The 15,298-nt window shown below is 49.2% G+C and overlaps 1 protein-coding gene across 1 annotated transcript in view; it reads left to right on the top strand.

Moving 5' to 3' along the window:
* DOCK3 (dedicator of cytokinesis 3) overlaps window positions 1-15,298 on the top strand; it is a 181,873-nt gene that overhangs the window by 117,231 nt on the left and 49,344 nt on the right. The window contains exons 18-27 of the mRNA XM_078612853.1: window positions 2,900-3,006; window positions 3,975-4,164; window positions 4,645-4,742; window positions 4,928-5,011; window positions 5,364-5,464; window positions 5,938-6,019; window positions 9,236-9,406; window positions 10,544-10,736; window positions 11,765-11,892; window positions 13,331-13,438. Coding sequence (XP_078468979.1) covers window positions 2,900-3,006; window positions 3,975-4,164; window positions 4,645-4,742; window positions 4,928-5,011; window positions 5,364-5,464; window positions 5,938-6,019; window positions 9,236-9,406; window positions 10,544-10,736; window positions 11,765-11,892; window positions 13,331-13,438 — 1,262 coding nt within the window. The remainder of the gene's footprint in view (window positions 1-2,899; window positions 3,007-3,974; window positions 4,165-4,644; window positions 4,743-4,927; window positions 5,012-5,363; window positions 5,465-5,937; window positions 6,020-9,235; window positions 9,407-10,543; window positions 10,737-11,764; window positions 11,893-13,330; window positions 13,439-15,298) is intronic.

Raw genomic sequence — 15,298 nt, 5'->3', positions numbered from 1 at the left:
ACATTTCACGGGCCCTGTAAACATTTCGGCCGATTAACAACTGGGACCTCATGAGACCTCCCTTGCCAGTATCAAAATATGAGAATTGTTTTTTTCCCTTTCTGGCAATGAAACAGTTGTGTTAAGATGTTACAACACCAAACAGACACCTTTTGCAAGAAATCATGTCTGCATTATCCACGCATACTTGTGGTGAACATGCAAACCAAAAAACATGCTCTGATAGTATATGCATTCATACTCTTAGGTTTTTTCGGTAAAGTCACGTAGGTAAAAATAAAAGTAAATAATAAAAGTAATAGAAATAATAATAGTAGAAATAAAAGAATAAATCACGACGTTTCGGAGGCAACACAAGCTTCCTTCATCAGGTGTAAAACAGGCACAGCAAAATAACTTTTTTTCTACCTACGTGACTTTACCGATAAAACCTAAGAGTATCAATCCCTGCAGTCACGAAAGCTTCAAATCTAGAAGTATATGCATTGTCCTTGAAACTGATTGGTCCACACCGGAGACAACTTTCTTTAGAGCCTCATCTCTAACAGTGTTTCACTTTTTGGCGTCCTCTGGTCGAAAACTGTTAGAGACCAGAGCATGTTTTTTTTGTGTTTGCATGTTCACCACGAGTATCGTGTGTGGTTAATGCAGACGCGATTCCTTGCAAAAGGTTTCTGTTTGGTGTTTTAACAACGTAACACAACTGTTGTATTGCCAGAAAGGGGAAAACCAATTCTTACAACCGGGACCTCCCTAAGGGTGCCGTGCGCATTCTCGTTGCCCCGTCGACCCTGTCCCCGCGGGACAGGGTCGCGGCGAGATTCCACCATCGGCGGAGTGGTGGCCGCCGTTCGGCACGGGAGCCGAAACTTCGCGCCGGAGATGTTTTTTCCGCGTCGCTCGTGCAGCAGTCAGCTAGTCTGCTTCCCAGGGAGCAGAGCGGTGTTCTTCACCCGTTTTCAGAAGGGAGGCGTGCGGGGGGGGGGGCGCTGTCGCCGATGATACATCATCAGTGTCACGACGATGACGACGATGGTGGTGGGGGGTGTTGTCACTCTTTGTGCGTTGTCGGGGGGCCGCACGTCAGGGGCCGCCAGTGGCCTGCAGGGCCTTGCGATGAAGAGCGCTGGAGTCGGGGTTCACCATCATGCCCCCCTCCCACACCCTGCTCCCACCCTGGCTGCTTGGTTAATAGCATATTATAAATGGGTAGTGTGTGTGTGTGTGGGGAGTGGTAGTGTAGCGGTTAGCACTACGCTGTGCTACGAACCCGGAGACCCGAGTTCGATTCCCGCTCATGGCCAACACCAGTGACGATTTTTTTAACCAGTCCTGGGCCTCCCCTAGGTCGACTTAGCCTCAAATGAGTACCTGGTGCGGTGTGTAGGAAGCATCGCCACTGGGGAGACAAATGCGGTCGGGCGCGGGGCTGGACCCCCACCCCCTCATGTGCCGTGCCGGCCTTTATAGGTGCTCGCTAACAGCACTTGCTCCAAAAGTCAATTAAGGCTATAGGGGGGAACTTTGTCTTGTGTTTAACGTATGCGTGTATGGATATAGTGGGGGGCGGTAGCGTAGTCATATATTTGTCTGTCTATCTGTTCAATGACGCTTATTCTTCATCACAAAATATAATGTGATTGATGTAAATCCTTGGCCGCTAATTCCTTTGCCCCGTGGTTATTACGTTCGGCCATTCGTCAGTTTGTAGGCACTGCTGTTATAGACGCCGCTGTTTTCATGAAAATTTTAAAAAGCACGGAAACCGATCGTTACTAACTAGTCTGCACAGCTCACCAATTCCACCACGGGGCTCACCACCACTCTTTACTAAACTCACCACGCAGCTCACCAATGCTACTAAACTCACCACGCAGCTGACAAACACCAGTCCCGCTTACCACGCACAGCAAAATAAAAATAAAAACTCAACCCATTCCTCAACAACACCGTGGCCTTGAAAAGTACTTAATAGGAGACGTTTCGGGGCCACCGGCCCTTCTGCACGAGCGTGTACATTATACGCACAGCCTCACCGCCTGCAAAAAATGGACCCTCCACGTCTTCTTGGTATCGGTGCTTCCCCTTCCTCGTCCCCCCGTGCACATCGCCCGCCCGCTCGGTCTGCCGGTGTTAACCATCGCCTCCGCCACCCCGTGGCGCACACCACGCGAGCAAAAACCCAGTGGCGAATTTGGGAGAAGCAAGCGAAGCAGCGGGGCTTTGTTTCGCGGGTTTGTGTCGCGGCCAGAGACCCGTGCGGTTTAGAGCAGCCACTGGGCGAGTGAGCGACACGCTCGCCCCTCGTCATGTGTCGCGTTTGTGTGGGTGGAGGGGTGGGGGAGACGTGGCCGACAAAGGGGTTAACGTGAATGACCGTCGCAGGTGTGACTCAGACACACCGCACGGTACGATGCTACGCGAACGCTTTCGTAAAAAAATATTTTCTCCTGCTACAGTAGGGGCAATCTTGGCGTTTGTGATGTATGCGCCGTCCTTGTGGCTGTAATGTACACAATTTAAATTTGTGCATGGATATATTTTGTACGTTTTGCCACGTAGGAGGATTCCATCTTGAGTTTCAAAACATAAGTCTTGGTTGGCCGTGTGGCCCAGAGGTCAGCAATGCGTTATATTAAATTAGTTTTTTTTATCTTGAATTTAGCAGAATTTCAACTTGTAAAATGCAGTTTGGCTGCCATGCGACGTGAATATGCATCTGGGTGAGTGGGAAAGCACAGCGGACCGTTTCTTAATGCCGTGTGGTCCTCCGCTCTGCGAGAGATCTGAACGGGCACTTCGAATAAAGTTGGGAGGGAAGGGATTTTTTGTTTCTTAAAGTTCCCAATGATTAAGTCACTTGAAATGCGATTGCCAATCCGCCGTGTCTCGTTTGCAGCAAAGGAGAAGGGAGAGAAGAAGCTCTTTGGCTTTGCCTTCACTCCTCTCATGAGAGAAGACGGCACGACGTTGTCCGACGAAACGCACGAGCTCTACGTGTACAAGGTGATCCCCGACAGCTCGGTCCACAATCAACACAATTGCTCATAATCCAACAAATTAATACAAATCATCGCTATCATTTCACTGTCCGCCGTCGTTGCTCGTGTTTACGCCGGGAGTGAAGTGCACTCGCGTTACACATTGGACGGCGTCACGCGTCTGGACGATCGTTGCGCCAGCCGAGCTTTTCCTGAATTGGCGCGGCATGAGCTTCGAGCGAAGTGCGCCAGTAGAAATCGGTAGCGGCGTTTTCTTTTTGGCGCTCGTTGCAGAGGTTCCGAGGGTCACGCTGGTCTAACACTGCCGAAATAGATGTAATTATGGCACGGGTGACCCTTACGTTTGATAAGGAGGAAGACGGTCTTCCCACACGGTGTCAGTCGTAGAGCTTTGTTTGACCATACTGCACCACATTGGTCAGTGCGGAAAAGAAGTAGGTCATAAATTGGGGGACTTGGCAGACCAGATGTCTATTTGAATGGCGGTGCTGCATGTACCTTGTGCCTCACAGGGACGCCTCCCCACTGAGAGGTCCCGTTGAATAGACAACATCAGGGCATTGGATTGGTTGAGCTTCGATGCGATGCACGGCGCTTTTGAGTTGCTGAGCCGTTTAATGGCCCCAAGCGGTCATCCTTCGTTATACGGCAAACTCAGTCTACGGAACGTCGCCAGAACGTAGCGACGTTCCATATAAGTTAAGCTAAATTAGCATTTATAGAATTTCTAAATTATAAAAAAAATATATGGGGGGGGGGGGGGTGGGTGGGAATCAAACACTATATCCACACAAAGACTCAACAGACTGTCGGGGCAAGTGCTGTTAGCGAGCAGCATCTATGAAGGCCGGCATGGCACACGAGGGGGCCGGGTGGCCAGCACCACGCCTGGCCGCCTTTGTCTCCCCAGTGTTGATGTGCTTACACACGTGGCTTGCTCACACCGCGCGTGCCGCCGCGTCGTCTCGTCAGTGTGAGGAGAGCGCAGGCTTCAGCAACCCGGCCTACTACCTGAGCCTGCCGTGCTGCAAGGACGACTCGGGGGCTTCCGGGGGGACTGTGGGTCCCTCGGTGTCCACCACGAGCCTCGTGTACCCACGCAGTCACAAGGAGTCGCTGTGGATCAGCACCCTGCTGTGCTCCACCAAGCTCACCCAGAACGGTGAGGCCACAGATAACGAGGGAGCAGCAAGCCGTGGACAAAATGTTGGGGCGAATTTTGTTCATCGTCGTCATCATCACCGTCATCCTTATCATCGTCTTCCTTTCCTTAACATTAACATCGTTTCATGAAAAAACTATATCGTGGCAACCCTACCCACGGCTCTACCACCCCACGCCACGCACAAACATACGCGGAGTAATTCACCGCCTCGCCCCCATGTAAGTTGCCACGAATTTGTAATGGTCGGTGCGTCTTTATCTCGCCCATCATGAAGAATCCTCGGCCGTTTCTCTGAGGTACACACTTCTGCGGCAGAGTTTCGGTCAGTGCTTTTTGGTGACCCCCGTCGACTGCTCACGAGTGAAGATGTTCGGGGTGGGGGGGGGGGGCAGGTGTGCGAGCGGCCCCGCTACTGAGCGCTCGATTTCAATCGCCATCGGGCGTTTTAATATTGTTCTTTTTTTTTCTTCTTTTTAGAAGACCTTCTCGCTCTCCTTAAATGGAAAGTTCACACCGACACTGTGCAGGACATCCTGGGCAGGCTGAGACAAGTCAAAGGAGAGGAAATTGTGAAGGTAGGCGGCAGCAGTGGTCAATTTGCCCGGGTGATTTTCCATTCTGAATCGCAGAGGTATGAAGTGTAAACAACAACAATAACAACGCCAGCTATTCATTTTTTTAACTCGTCGGTTGCAAGCAATCATTTTGTACATTCCTACTTAAATTGGAGTGCCAATTAATTTCAAACTTGTCTTTGCAGTTTTTACAGGACATCTTGGACACTCTGTTCGCCATATTAGATGACAGCACAGAGAAGTACGGCCCTTTGGTTTTCCAGTCGCTGGTAAGTGACAGTTTCTGATTTCCCACAAAAGTCTATTCAGCATGCGCTGCTTGATTGCGGCGTTGTGGATTGTAAAACCCGATCGCCACGTTGCCGAATCGCAAGCCCGCAAGGAGCCTGACTGCGCCATTAATTCGAATTTTTTGAAGCAGTGCTATATCAGGCCAACTCATGTTACACCTTTTAATTGTCTCTTTGTTTTGCCAAACGTTGCCTGCTAGAGTTTTAATCGAAATGAGTAATAGCATGGTTTTATTTTGGCCTGCAGCTGCAAACCAAATGTACGTCCGTGGAATGTGGTTGCGTGCCTGCGTACGTGCGTGTGTGTGTGTGTGATTATTTTCCAACCCAGGTCTTCGTCGTCAATTTGCTGCGAGACACAAAGTTTCTGCACTTCAGGCCTGTCATGGAAACTTACATCCAGAAGCATTTCGCCGGAGCGCTTGCCTACAAGTAGGAGTTCGCTGCATTTTCATCGCTGGCGCGGTCGCCAAACAGAGACTCGCATGAGCCAGGAAATAGCCCCGCGTGATCCTCACAGTCGGCATCATTATCACAGTCTGTGCAATGTCACTGATCCACGTCATTTTTACCCACATAAGAGTCGCGGCTCGTTTCCAACGACCTCAAATTGTGCGACGTTTTTGGAAACTAGCCCCCCTTTATAGCTCAAAATAGAGGCCGGAGAGTTACGTGCTGTGTAGAAGGCCCATTACCCGAAACATCGGCCACTATACATTCTTTCAAGGTAGTAAAAGTCACGAACGTGTTGAGGTTTTTTTTTTCTTTCTCGTAACTAAAAGTTGACGATGTGTCTTACCTCTCCCGTGCAGCTTTTAATCAGCGTGATACAGAATTAATGGCAGGCCACTTGGTGACTCGTGTAACCGTAACGAGATGTGACTCACGCTGTGCACCGCACGTAGGGAGCTGCTGCGCTGTATGAAGTGGTACCTGGATCGCTCGCTGGACAGCATTCGACACGAGCATATTCAAGACGCCCTGAGGGTTAGTGGATGCTGTCTGGTGCGGGGTGTGGTACAAGTTGTGCGAAAATGAAACACCGACTGGGAACACCGTCCATTCTAGATTTGAAGCTTTTGTGACTGCAAGGATTCATATTCTTAGGTTTTTTCGGTAAAGTCACGTAGGTAAAACATTTTAATTAATAAAAGTAAAATAAAAATCACAACGTTTCGGAGGCAACACAAGCTTCCGTCTTCAGGTGGAACCGTCACAGCACGATAGCTGTATCAAGTGAGAGAAATTCCAAGAACACAGTATTTGTATATATACTGGTTGAGGGTGGGAGGAGCCAAGGTAGGCCCTGAATAGTATTATTGTGAGGTTCGGTGCGGCTGAAGCACGCTGCTAGGAATGAGCCTTTGTTGTGTAAACTAGGTGCGGATGATGTAGAGGTGCGTGTAGAAGGGACTGAGCCTTTTTGTTATGTAGAGATAATGCGGCTGAAATCGCTGTCAGGAAAAAACCTAAGAATATGAACACCGTCCATATTTACAAATCGGTGTTGTCAGGAATACGTGCAAAGGACCAAGTTAAATCTTGATTTGAAGCTTTCGTGAATGCAGGGATCCATACTCGTTGGTTCTTTCGGTAAAGTCACGTAGGTAGAAATAAAACCAAATAAATCACGACGTTTCTATAGCAACACAAGCCATCGTCGAGGCAGCAGACATCGTGCTGCTCGCAGCAGACATCGCGGCTATCGCGATTTTCACCTGAAGACGATGGCTTATGTTGCTATCGAAATGTCGTGATTTATTATTTGGTTTTATTTCTACCTACGTGACTTTACCGAAAGAGCCAAAGAGTAAGGACCAAGTTACTGCATTTTTTAAATCTCTTCTTTTTATTCCTAAACATTGTGCTCTTATTTGGATATTTATAAAACAAATTATACATGTTTATATATATATATATATAGCTTTTAATAATACCGTACTCTCTGGATTGAGACACTCTAGAAAGTAAGATGCACCCAAAATTTTGGGGGCATTTTTCAAAATGTGTCTCTTACATAGCTGTCAACCCATACGGTTTACCCCGTATTCTTGTAGAGGGAAATTGAGTTTTCAGGTCCATACGGCGTACAGCCGTTTCAATACGGGAAAAAACATTTCTATTTGTGTTTCTCCCTTGTGATGGGACTTCATAGGATGAACGTAGAGATTTATAAGGGCACGGGGTGACGAATAAGGTCTGAATTGGTATGTAATATGGTAGGCACTGATAAGGGGTTGACAGGTATGACTGTGTAATCGGGAGAATACAGTACTATGGAGAAGATGATTACGGATGAGTTGAATTACAATGAGGAGAAGATGTCTTCTGGAAAATTGTTTTGAATGGCCGATGTATCTTCTGTCCCCTGGAGTGGTGATGTATTGCTACGGAGAACCGTCTTCTGAAAAAATGATTCTGAAGACTTAGATTAACACGCGTCTCCTGGAAGACGATGTTTTATCCAGATTTTAAGAGGCACCTCCAACTCCGCTTTGAAATACAATGGGGGGAAAATCACATCATATAAATCCAGAAAATATGGTAATATTTCTTCAGTGTATTCAGGAGATCACCACTGAGGATAAAGACTTTTCCAGATGGGACTTGCATTAGCATATTTAATCTATTTCTTTTAATTAGTGTTTTGTATTCAGATTTTTCCCCCCGCTTTTTAATTTTTGTGCGTGTAATTATTCACAACTAACGTGTACGTAGATTCTCGTGAGTGAATCAGTGCCTGTTTGTAAATTATAATGATGATCTGGAAGGAATATAAAATGACATCTGTTGCACAATATATATTCGAGCCTGTTCTTACAATTAGAAAACTCTGAAAAGCAAACAAGTTGGACACTCAAAAAGTCCAGCGCAAAGGATGATTGTTTTTGTCTTCTCACGCCGGGTCGGCCTAAAGTTACGAATTATTTCTTCATCACAAACACATTCCTGCGGAGGGATCTGGTAGGAACGTTGGGTTGCTCGGCCAATGGCCAGGGTCAATGGCGGCGTGGTGTATTTCGCAAATATGCCCAACTGTGAGGTGGGGACAAGCCGGCGTGAGTAGGTCAAACGTTGAGTTTTATAAGGGCACCACGGGGTGACCAGCCCCTCCCCACCCAGCCCCACCCCTCCCACCCCCCCACCCAGCAACACCCTCCACACCCAGCCCCTCCCCACCCTCCCCACCCAGCTCCCCCCCCCACCCTCCCCTCCCCACCAAGCCCCTCCCTCCCCACCCAGCCCCTCCCTGTTCGACGAACGGACACAATAATCCCCTGTGGGCTGGTGTAACCAGGAGGTTTCTACCAATATAAACACAAATGTACCGGCCCTCATCATCAGTGAACCAAGTAACTTGCCTCCCTGAAGGGTGGCAGTAAAGCCAAGAGAAAGCTCACAAGTAACATGTGACCCCTGCTCACAAGTAACTTGCATTTAGTGTTATTGTTTGGACACCCGCCCCCAGGTTATTGTCCTTCACATCCTTACCGATGGGGACGGGAGGGCAACGTAATATCACGGAAATGTTTTGATTGTCCACTGCCCAATCTCGCTCCTCATTGTTACCCGGAGCCTGGGCCCTTCCATGAATGTTGCACCGCCTGCACCCTCGGCAGCCGCTCTGCCGATGATGACGCGGTGCGGTGAGGTTGCATCCCCCCTCCCCCCCTCCCAACCGTTGACCGGAAGCATCATGGCTACATTTGTCTCCCCGTGCGCCGGTTTCACTGTCCTCCTTCATGAGGCGGCACGACCGCACGAACAGGAGCAGTTGACTTTGCCCAAAGGTGTGTCCGAATCAGAATCGGAACCTTGATTTGGACTGGGTGGCATCCGATGAGCTATGAGGCTCTTGTTCACAGACCTCCAGTCATCCTCGTGCCACCGCCTACACCGCCACCCCCCCGACCGCCAAAAATGTGGCTTCTCCTTTTGGCAGGGGCCCCCCACTTTGGGTGGGGGGCCCGGGGCAGCCGCCCCCAACGCCCACCTCGGCTTTGCTCAGGCAACTGGGGGACTTCCTCCTGTGGGCCTTTGGACCTCTCTTGTTGCTGCGGAAACATTCAGCGACACCGCCATTGAGTGACCCCTCCGTGTGACAAAAAAAAAACACGTCGCGATAATCCCCTCTATCAGGTGCTGCCCTGCTCTGACCCCCACTCCCCCCCCTCCCCCCGGTGTCCCCCCTCACTGGCCCAGGCCATGGAGTACCTCTTCAAGTTCGTGGTGCAGTCGCGCAGCCTGTACGCGCGCGCCACCGGCGGCTTGGAGGAGGAGGAGTTCCGCGCAGCCATCCGAGAGCTCTTCCACTCCATCAAGCTCATCCTGTGCCAGGACGGCAGGGACAACGAGGGGCTCGTCTACACGCAGGTGTCAGCTCGCCGCCTTGATCTACGCTCGCGAGCAAAAACGACAAACATTCTCCCCTCTCCCCGTGTCACCTGCACGGGTTGTCTGGAGCAGGTGCTGTTAACGAGCAGCACCTATGAAGGCCAACACGGCACACGAGGGCATGGTGTGGCTAGCACCACGCTCGGCCATGTTTGTTCAAATGAATTAAATGATCCTGAATAATTTGTTAATTTAAATGCCACAACTCGATACGTTCCGACTTTTTCCTACCTTTCCTATACTTTTCACTCTCATCGTTTTTGACCCGCCCCTGTTGATTCTAATTCTGATCCTGATATAGGCCACCCTGTATATATTGAGCGCTGTAAATGGGCCACATGTGTACTAATGGGTCGCGTTACTTACCTGCAGTTGCAAACGAGGTCCACCAGCGGTAATACCTCGGACCGGCATAGGGGCCGCTAGATTCCCGAGCTCCGAGACAAAGGGGGGGGGGGGGGCTGCGGGGTGTGCTGGGATCCCCTGGGACCCCCCTCGGAACTCTCTGGAAGAGAGGCGTGGCCGGGGGCGGCCACGCCTCCAGAGCTGTATAAAAGCCGGGCCTCTGGACAGCTCGGGAGCCAGTGGAAGACTGAAGACCAGCTAGCCAGTTGAAGACTGAAGCCCAGCTAGCTAGGACCCTGAGACTTACCTCACCCGTCGTCCTTCTAAGGGCCGGAACCGAGCGGGCCAGTGGTCGGGACCTGTACCTTAGCTGGGTAACAAGTCAGAACAGCCTCCTCTAGGTCACCTCTAGCCGGAGGACCCAGAGAACGTAGCCCCAGTAGTAGGGCACGTCAGTCCAGAGGCGGTACCTCCTTAGGCAGCGGGTGAAGGGGCCGTAACCCCTTCAAGTGTTAAGGGTTCGCTACGCACTGTATCCATTGTTAAACGTGTTGCCTCCAACCGTTCGTCTCTACAACAACCCAAACCCACCCATCCATCCACCCAAAGACAACCAACCATCCAAAAACAACCCACCCACCCAAACCCACCCACCCAAACCCACTCACCCACCCACCCAAACCCACCCACCCACCAAAATACAAACCACCCACCCAAACCCACCCACCACCTCCCTCATCGCGCCTCTAATTATTTCCGTCGGCCCCGCAGGTGACGCTCCTTACGTCGCTGCCGGCCATCTACGAGGAGCTGCTGCGCATGTTCAAGTCGCGCGAGGTGGCCGACCTGGTGCGCGACGCGCTGGGCAGCCTGCCCACGGTGCAGCACGCCGCGCCGGGCCTCGACACAGTGCGGCTGCAGTGCGTGGGGCGCACCGTAGAGAGCAAGCTTTTCCTCAACCCGGGTACGACGACGGACGACGAACACTTTGCCCTGAAGTTCCCTGAAGTCCTCTCTTGTCGCGATACGGTAACGCAACCCCCGGTTTACGTCAGTGGGGATGCATTCCTGAAAGTTGCGGTGAGTGTCCAAATTACGTAAATCGCACCTCCGATTAGCACGGTTGGCTACGTACGGTGGGAAAGAAGTCTCACGTACGTACGTACGTACGTACGATCAAAGCGATTTACAGGCTAGGTGGAGACGAAGGCCGAGGTGACGGGTACGAAAGAGAACGGACGATGCTGTCAACGATATAAGTGTGGGTTGAGGCGACGCTAATCGGGTGGCCGTGTTAATAATAAAGTGACGACGTATTTGTGAAATGACGTAAAAGGGGGAGACGTAAATTGGGGTTTTGCTGTATTTAACACTGAACGCTGACTGGGCCTGTGTTTGCTGTGGGCGTGTGATGAAGCATTTATGCGTCAGTTAAAATGTGTTCTTGCGCTCAAGATAAATGCAAGATCGTGCGTGTAAGAATCGTATGTTTACGGTTTGTTTTCAAATATCACAAAATATACAGATGTCATGAAAACGATCAGTTCAGGCTAATTGTGCAAATGTAACTGTACAAACTCGACATCGAAAACGGGCCTACAGGCCCCGGCTTGCTTACTGCTTCTCAACAAAGCCGCGGCTTCCGTCGTTATGTGTAAACGCCCACGCACGTCGGTGTTGCAGACAATAGCACGCCGTTTTCAAAACTGCACTGAATTATTTGTCTCTGACGGTTCTCGCCTGGTGAATGTTTCTTAGTTTTGTCGGGCATTGAAACAACAAGGGCAAGACGGTTTGAAACGCAGCAAGAAATCGAAGCAAATATTCAATTAGATCGAATGACAGCCTAGAACCGCCACACGTTTTTGCATCTCTGTGTGCGGGGGGGGGGGGGGGTTCGGTGGGTGGGGGGTGTAAGTTAATGGGCAGACGGTTAAGTGCTTTGTATCTAACCGGTTTACGTGGCGGGGGGGCCCCTTGTTCCGGCGGCAGAGTCTCGGCGATTCCTTTTGCCGGTGGTTCTCCATCACATCCGCATGCACCTGGAGCATCAGAAGGAGCCCCTCGTCTGCTCGGGAATCCTCAGCAACATCTTCTCCATCATGAAGAAGAGCTCCGGCGTAAGGGCTCGGCAAACAATCTCAGCGGCGCAAAAATACCGCGGACGAACTCCCCTTGTCATGTCCGTCTTTCTCGTCGTGAAAAATGTTAAAAGTGTTCATTACGAAAAAAGTTATCTCTCTAGAGAAGTCCCTATTGTTTCACATCAGCCGGATCGAGGTGGGCGTACCCACATATTTACCCTGCCGCATGAAATCAGCCAATCGACTAACTGTGGCGTGCTCTTTGGTTCTTTCGGTAAAGTCACGTAGGTAGAAAAAATAATAGATCACGACGTTTCGATCGCAACTCAAGCAGCCGTCTTCAGGTACTCTTTTTCACCTGAAGACGATTGCTTGTGTTGCGATGGAAATGTCGTGATCTATTATTTTTTCTATCTACGTGACTTTACCGAAAGAACCAAAGAGTATGGATTCCTGCAGTCACAAAAGCTTCAAATCAAGATTTAACTGTGGCGTATCGATTCATACTGCTGGGTAGACAGAGAGAGGTGAAGGTGGATTGAAGACATCTGGCCAATATAATAATAAGATTTTCCCCTTTTTTGGCAACAAAACTTAAACCTTTTTACAAGGATTCATGTCTGCATTAACCACAATACTTGCAGTCAAAATGCAAACAAAAAACATACTATGATAATATATGCATTGTCCTTGAAACTGATTGGTCCACACCAAGGTCGGCTTTCTTTTGAGCCTCAATCCAATTGGTGCTCGACCAGAGGACGCCAAAAGGCGTACAGCTCAAAGGCAATGCCACTATCAAAGTAATGAGGGCTCGGGGTGAGCATCTACATCATTAGACCTCCTTTGCCAGTAAAAAAATATAATAATAGGGTTTTTCCCCTTTGTTTCTGGCAACAAAACTGAAACCTTTTTACAAGGATTCATGTCTGCATTAACTGGCCATTGTTGCAGCTGCCGTGGCGGGAGCACAAACCGGCAGTCTCTGGATTGCAACGTTCAGCGCGTTAACCATTGTACCACAGCAGTGTCCCTAAACTTAAGTGGTGCTGATTTAATCATAGGGCCGAGGAAAGGGAATTACGTGATAACCCTCTCAGAGCAAAATGTTATCACATATTTCACTTTTATTGACCCATATAAAGAAATTGGTACCGCTCTCAGTTTTCCACCTCTGATGTTACTGGTAATAGCGATATACGGTCTGGCTAGGGTTGCCACCTGTCCTGGTTTTCCCATGATCATCCTCCTTTGAGGTAGCCGCTATCCTGGAAAACATGTACGTCTTCCCAGGAGATTAAAAGTCCTGGGTTTGTCAGTTTATTGCCACTCATGACAATGCATTTCCTTCGTATTTTCCCCTGTCTGCCAATATTGTGAGATATCCTTCTGCCCCACGATATGTCCCGGTCTGGCCCCGTGAGTTTCATTGGTGAAGCGATGTGCGTGCGTGCGTGCGGTGATGGCCTGGCAGGACCCGCGGGTCTGCGAGGAGGTGGACATGATCGTGGAGAGCTTGCTGGAGGTGCTGATGAAGACCGTCGCTGGCGTCATGAGTAAAGGCCTCCGACACGAGCTTGTGGTCAGCAACACTCGTTGTTCGTTGGGCAGCGACGTGGCAAAACGGTTGCGCCGTTCACACTCGTGGCAGAGGCTCGTGGTTCGAGACCACGGCTGCCCCGGTTAATACTGCGGCTGTATTCAGCATTTAAGGCGTGCCGTCCGCTCCACAGTGGCCCTCAAAGGTTTCGTGATCTTGTTCTAAGATAGTACGCCACGTGTGCTGGCATCATGGTCAAACACTTCCAAGTTTGAAAAGTTACTCTCAAACTGGGAAATTACAAAATACTTAGCAGGACCCTCCACAAATGTAGTCATCATATTTAAGCACATCTGCTCACATGTTCTGTACCCGATACACCTTCCGATATTAGAAAGCCGCTGGAGTGTTGCGCTTTTAAATCTAGATTGAAAACTCGTTTCTTTCAAACTGCTTTTTGTGTTTAGGTTGTTGTCCTGCCCCCATACCTCCGATTAGCGCGGGTGGCTGCGTACGTTGCGAAAGAAGTTTAACACACATACATACTTGATATTAATTGTATTCCAATTGTGCGATTGGTGCCATGCCAAGAGCTCGAGTGAACATTAATAACTTTCACAGAGCAATGAATCATTCTATGTGTTGTATAATGGCTTACGGAAATGGATATCTGAGAATTACTTCTGAAATTCCTTGACGGTGAGCTTTTTTATCCCTACAGTTGGGGACACATTCAATTCTAACACTCTCTGTAAATGATTATAAAACGCATTGCAACAGAAAAAAAGATGGAATGTCCACATTTTTAAAACGTTTATTCGGTGGTCTCAACGAGAATGAAATCCATAATATAGTTTTTTTGGGTTAGATCGCGTAAATATATAAATGTGTCACCACCCAACAGCCAATTAGTAAGGTTTGTCACGTAAACAGAACGGGCCAATTCGTCACTAGTACAGCACACTTGTGTCTTGGAGAGCAAATCCACAACATTTACAATCTGAGTATGATGTTTCGCCAGTAATTACAACTAGCTTCATCAGCCAAACTTTGTGGAGAAATTCTCCTGTTTCGTTCCTTAAATAGAGGGATAGGTGTGACGACGTCACTTGTGAGCCCTTCACGTGCGAAGGGGGTGGGGGATTAATGAATGCATCTAAATTATAATGGGTACCCATTATGTTTTCCATTGCGCATTGATGAAGCTCCCAGCCATGTGTTTTTTAAGCAAGACCTGTCATTATATAACAAAAAAAACTTGGGGAAGGAGCAATTAAGTAGTGTCAACGAGAGGAGTGGCCAAAAGGTGGCAAGGCAAGTTTGAGTCATCGATCAGCACGCACTGCAAGAGATTCCGGGTTTTAATTCAATTTGCAGCCAACCATTATTTACTCAACCGTTGCTTCTCGAGTGCAGTCCTGTCTTCCGTTGACCGCACGAAAATCCAATCGCGTCGAATTTAGCCTTTCGCTTAAATTTCCTTAAATCCCGGATGGGAGACCGACGATTTTCAGTTGGAGTTACATGCGACGAGCAACAAATACTTTAAAGGGCAAATAACAAAAAAAGGCGCGTGGATGGAAAAGTCCCCACGGAAGTGATTTCGGAAGCAGTGCTGCAACGCCACCTTCTGTTGGCACCGCTCCGACACGGGGTGATGCACTTCTTGCCGCTGAGTGCTCCCCGGTGATGGAAAATGTCTTCTTCTCATGAAACGACGTCGATGGCACAATTTTGCAGTAATTGGCGGGGGAGGGGAGGTAATTAGCTTCCAACGCCTGTGTGCATTTGAATGCTTTGTGATTCAAAGGCAATGGGATCTTTAGTCATAGACAATTTAATCCAAGTCAGCGTGTCCTTTGTTTCAACAGCTGGAAGCCCATTGAGGCTCATTCTTTCTTC

This window comes from Lampetra planeri, chromosome 40 (genome assembly GCF_965212315.1).
Source record: "Lampetra planeri chromosome 40, kcLamPlan1.2.h2, whole genome shotgun sequence".
In the NCBI taxonomy this organism is placed as follows: domain Eukaryota; kingdom Metazoa; phylum Chordata; class Hyperoartia; order Petromyzontiformes; family Petromyzontidae; genus Lampetra; species Lampetra planeri.
This window is presented reverse-complemented; position numbering and strand designations above follow the sequence as displayed.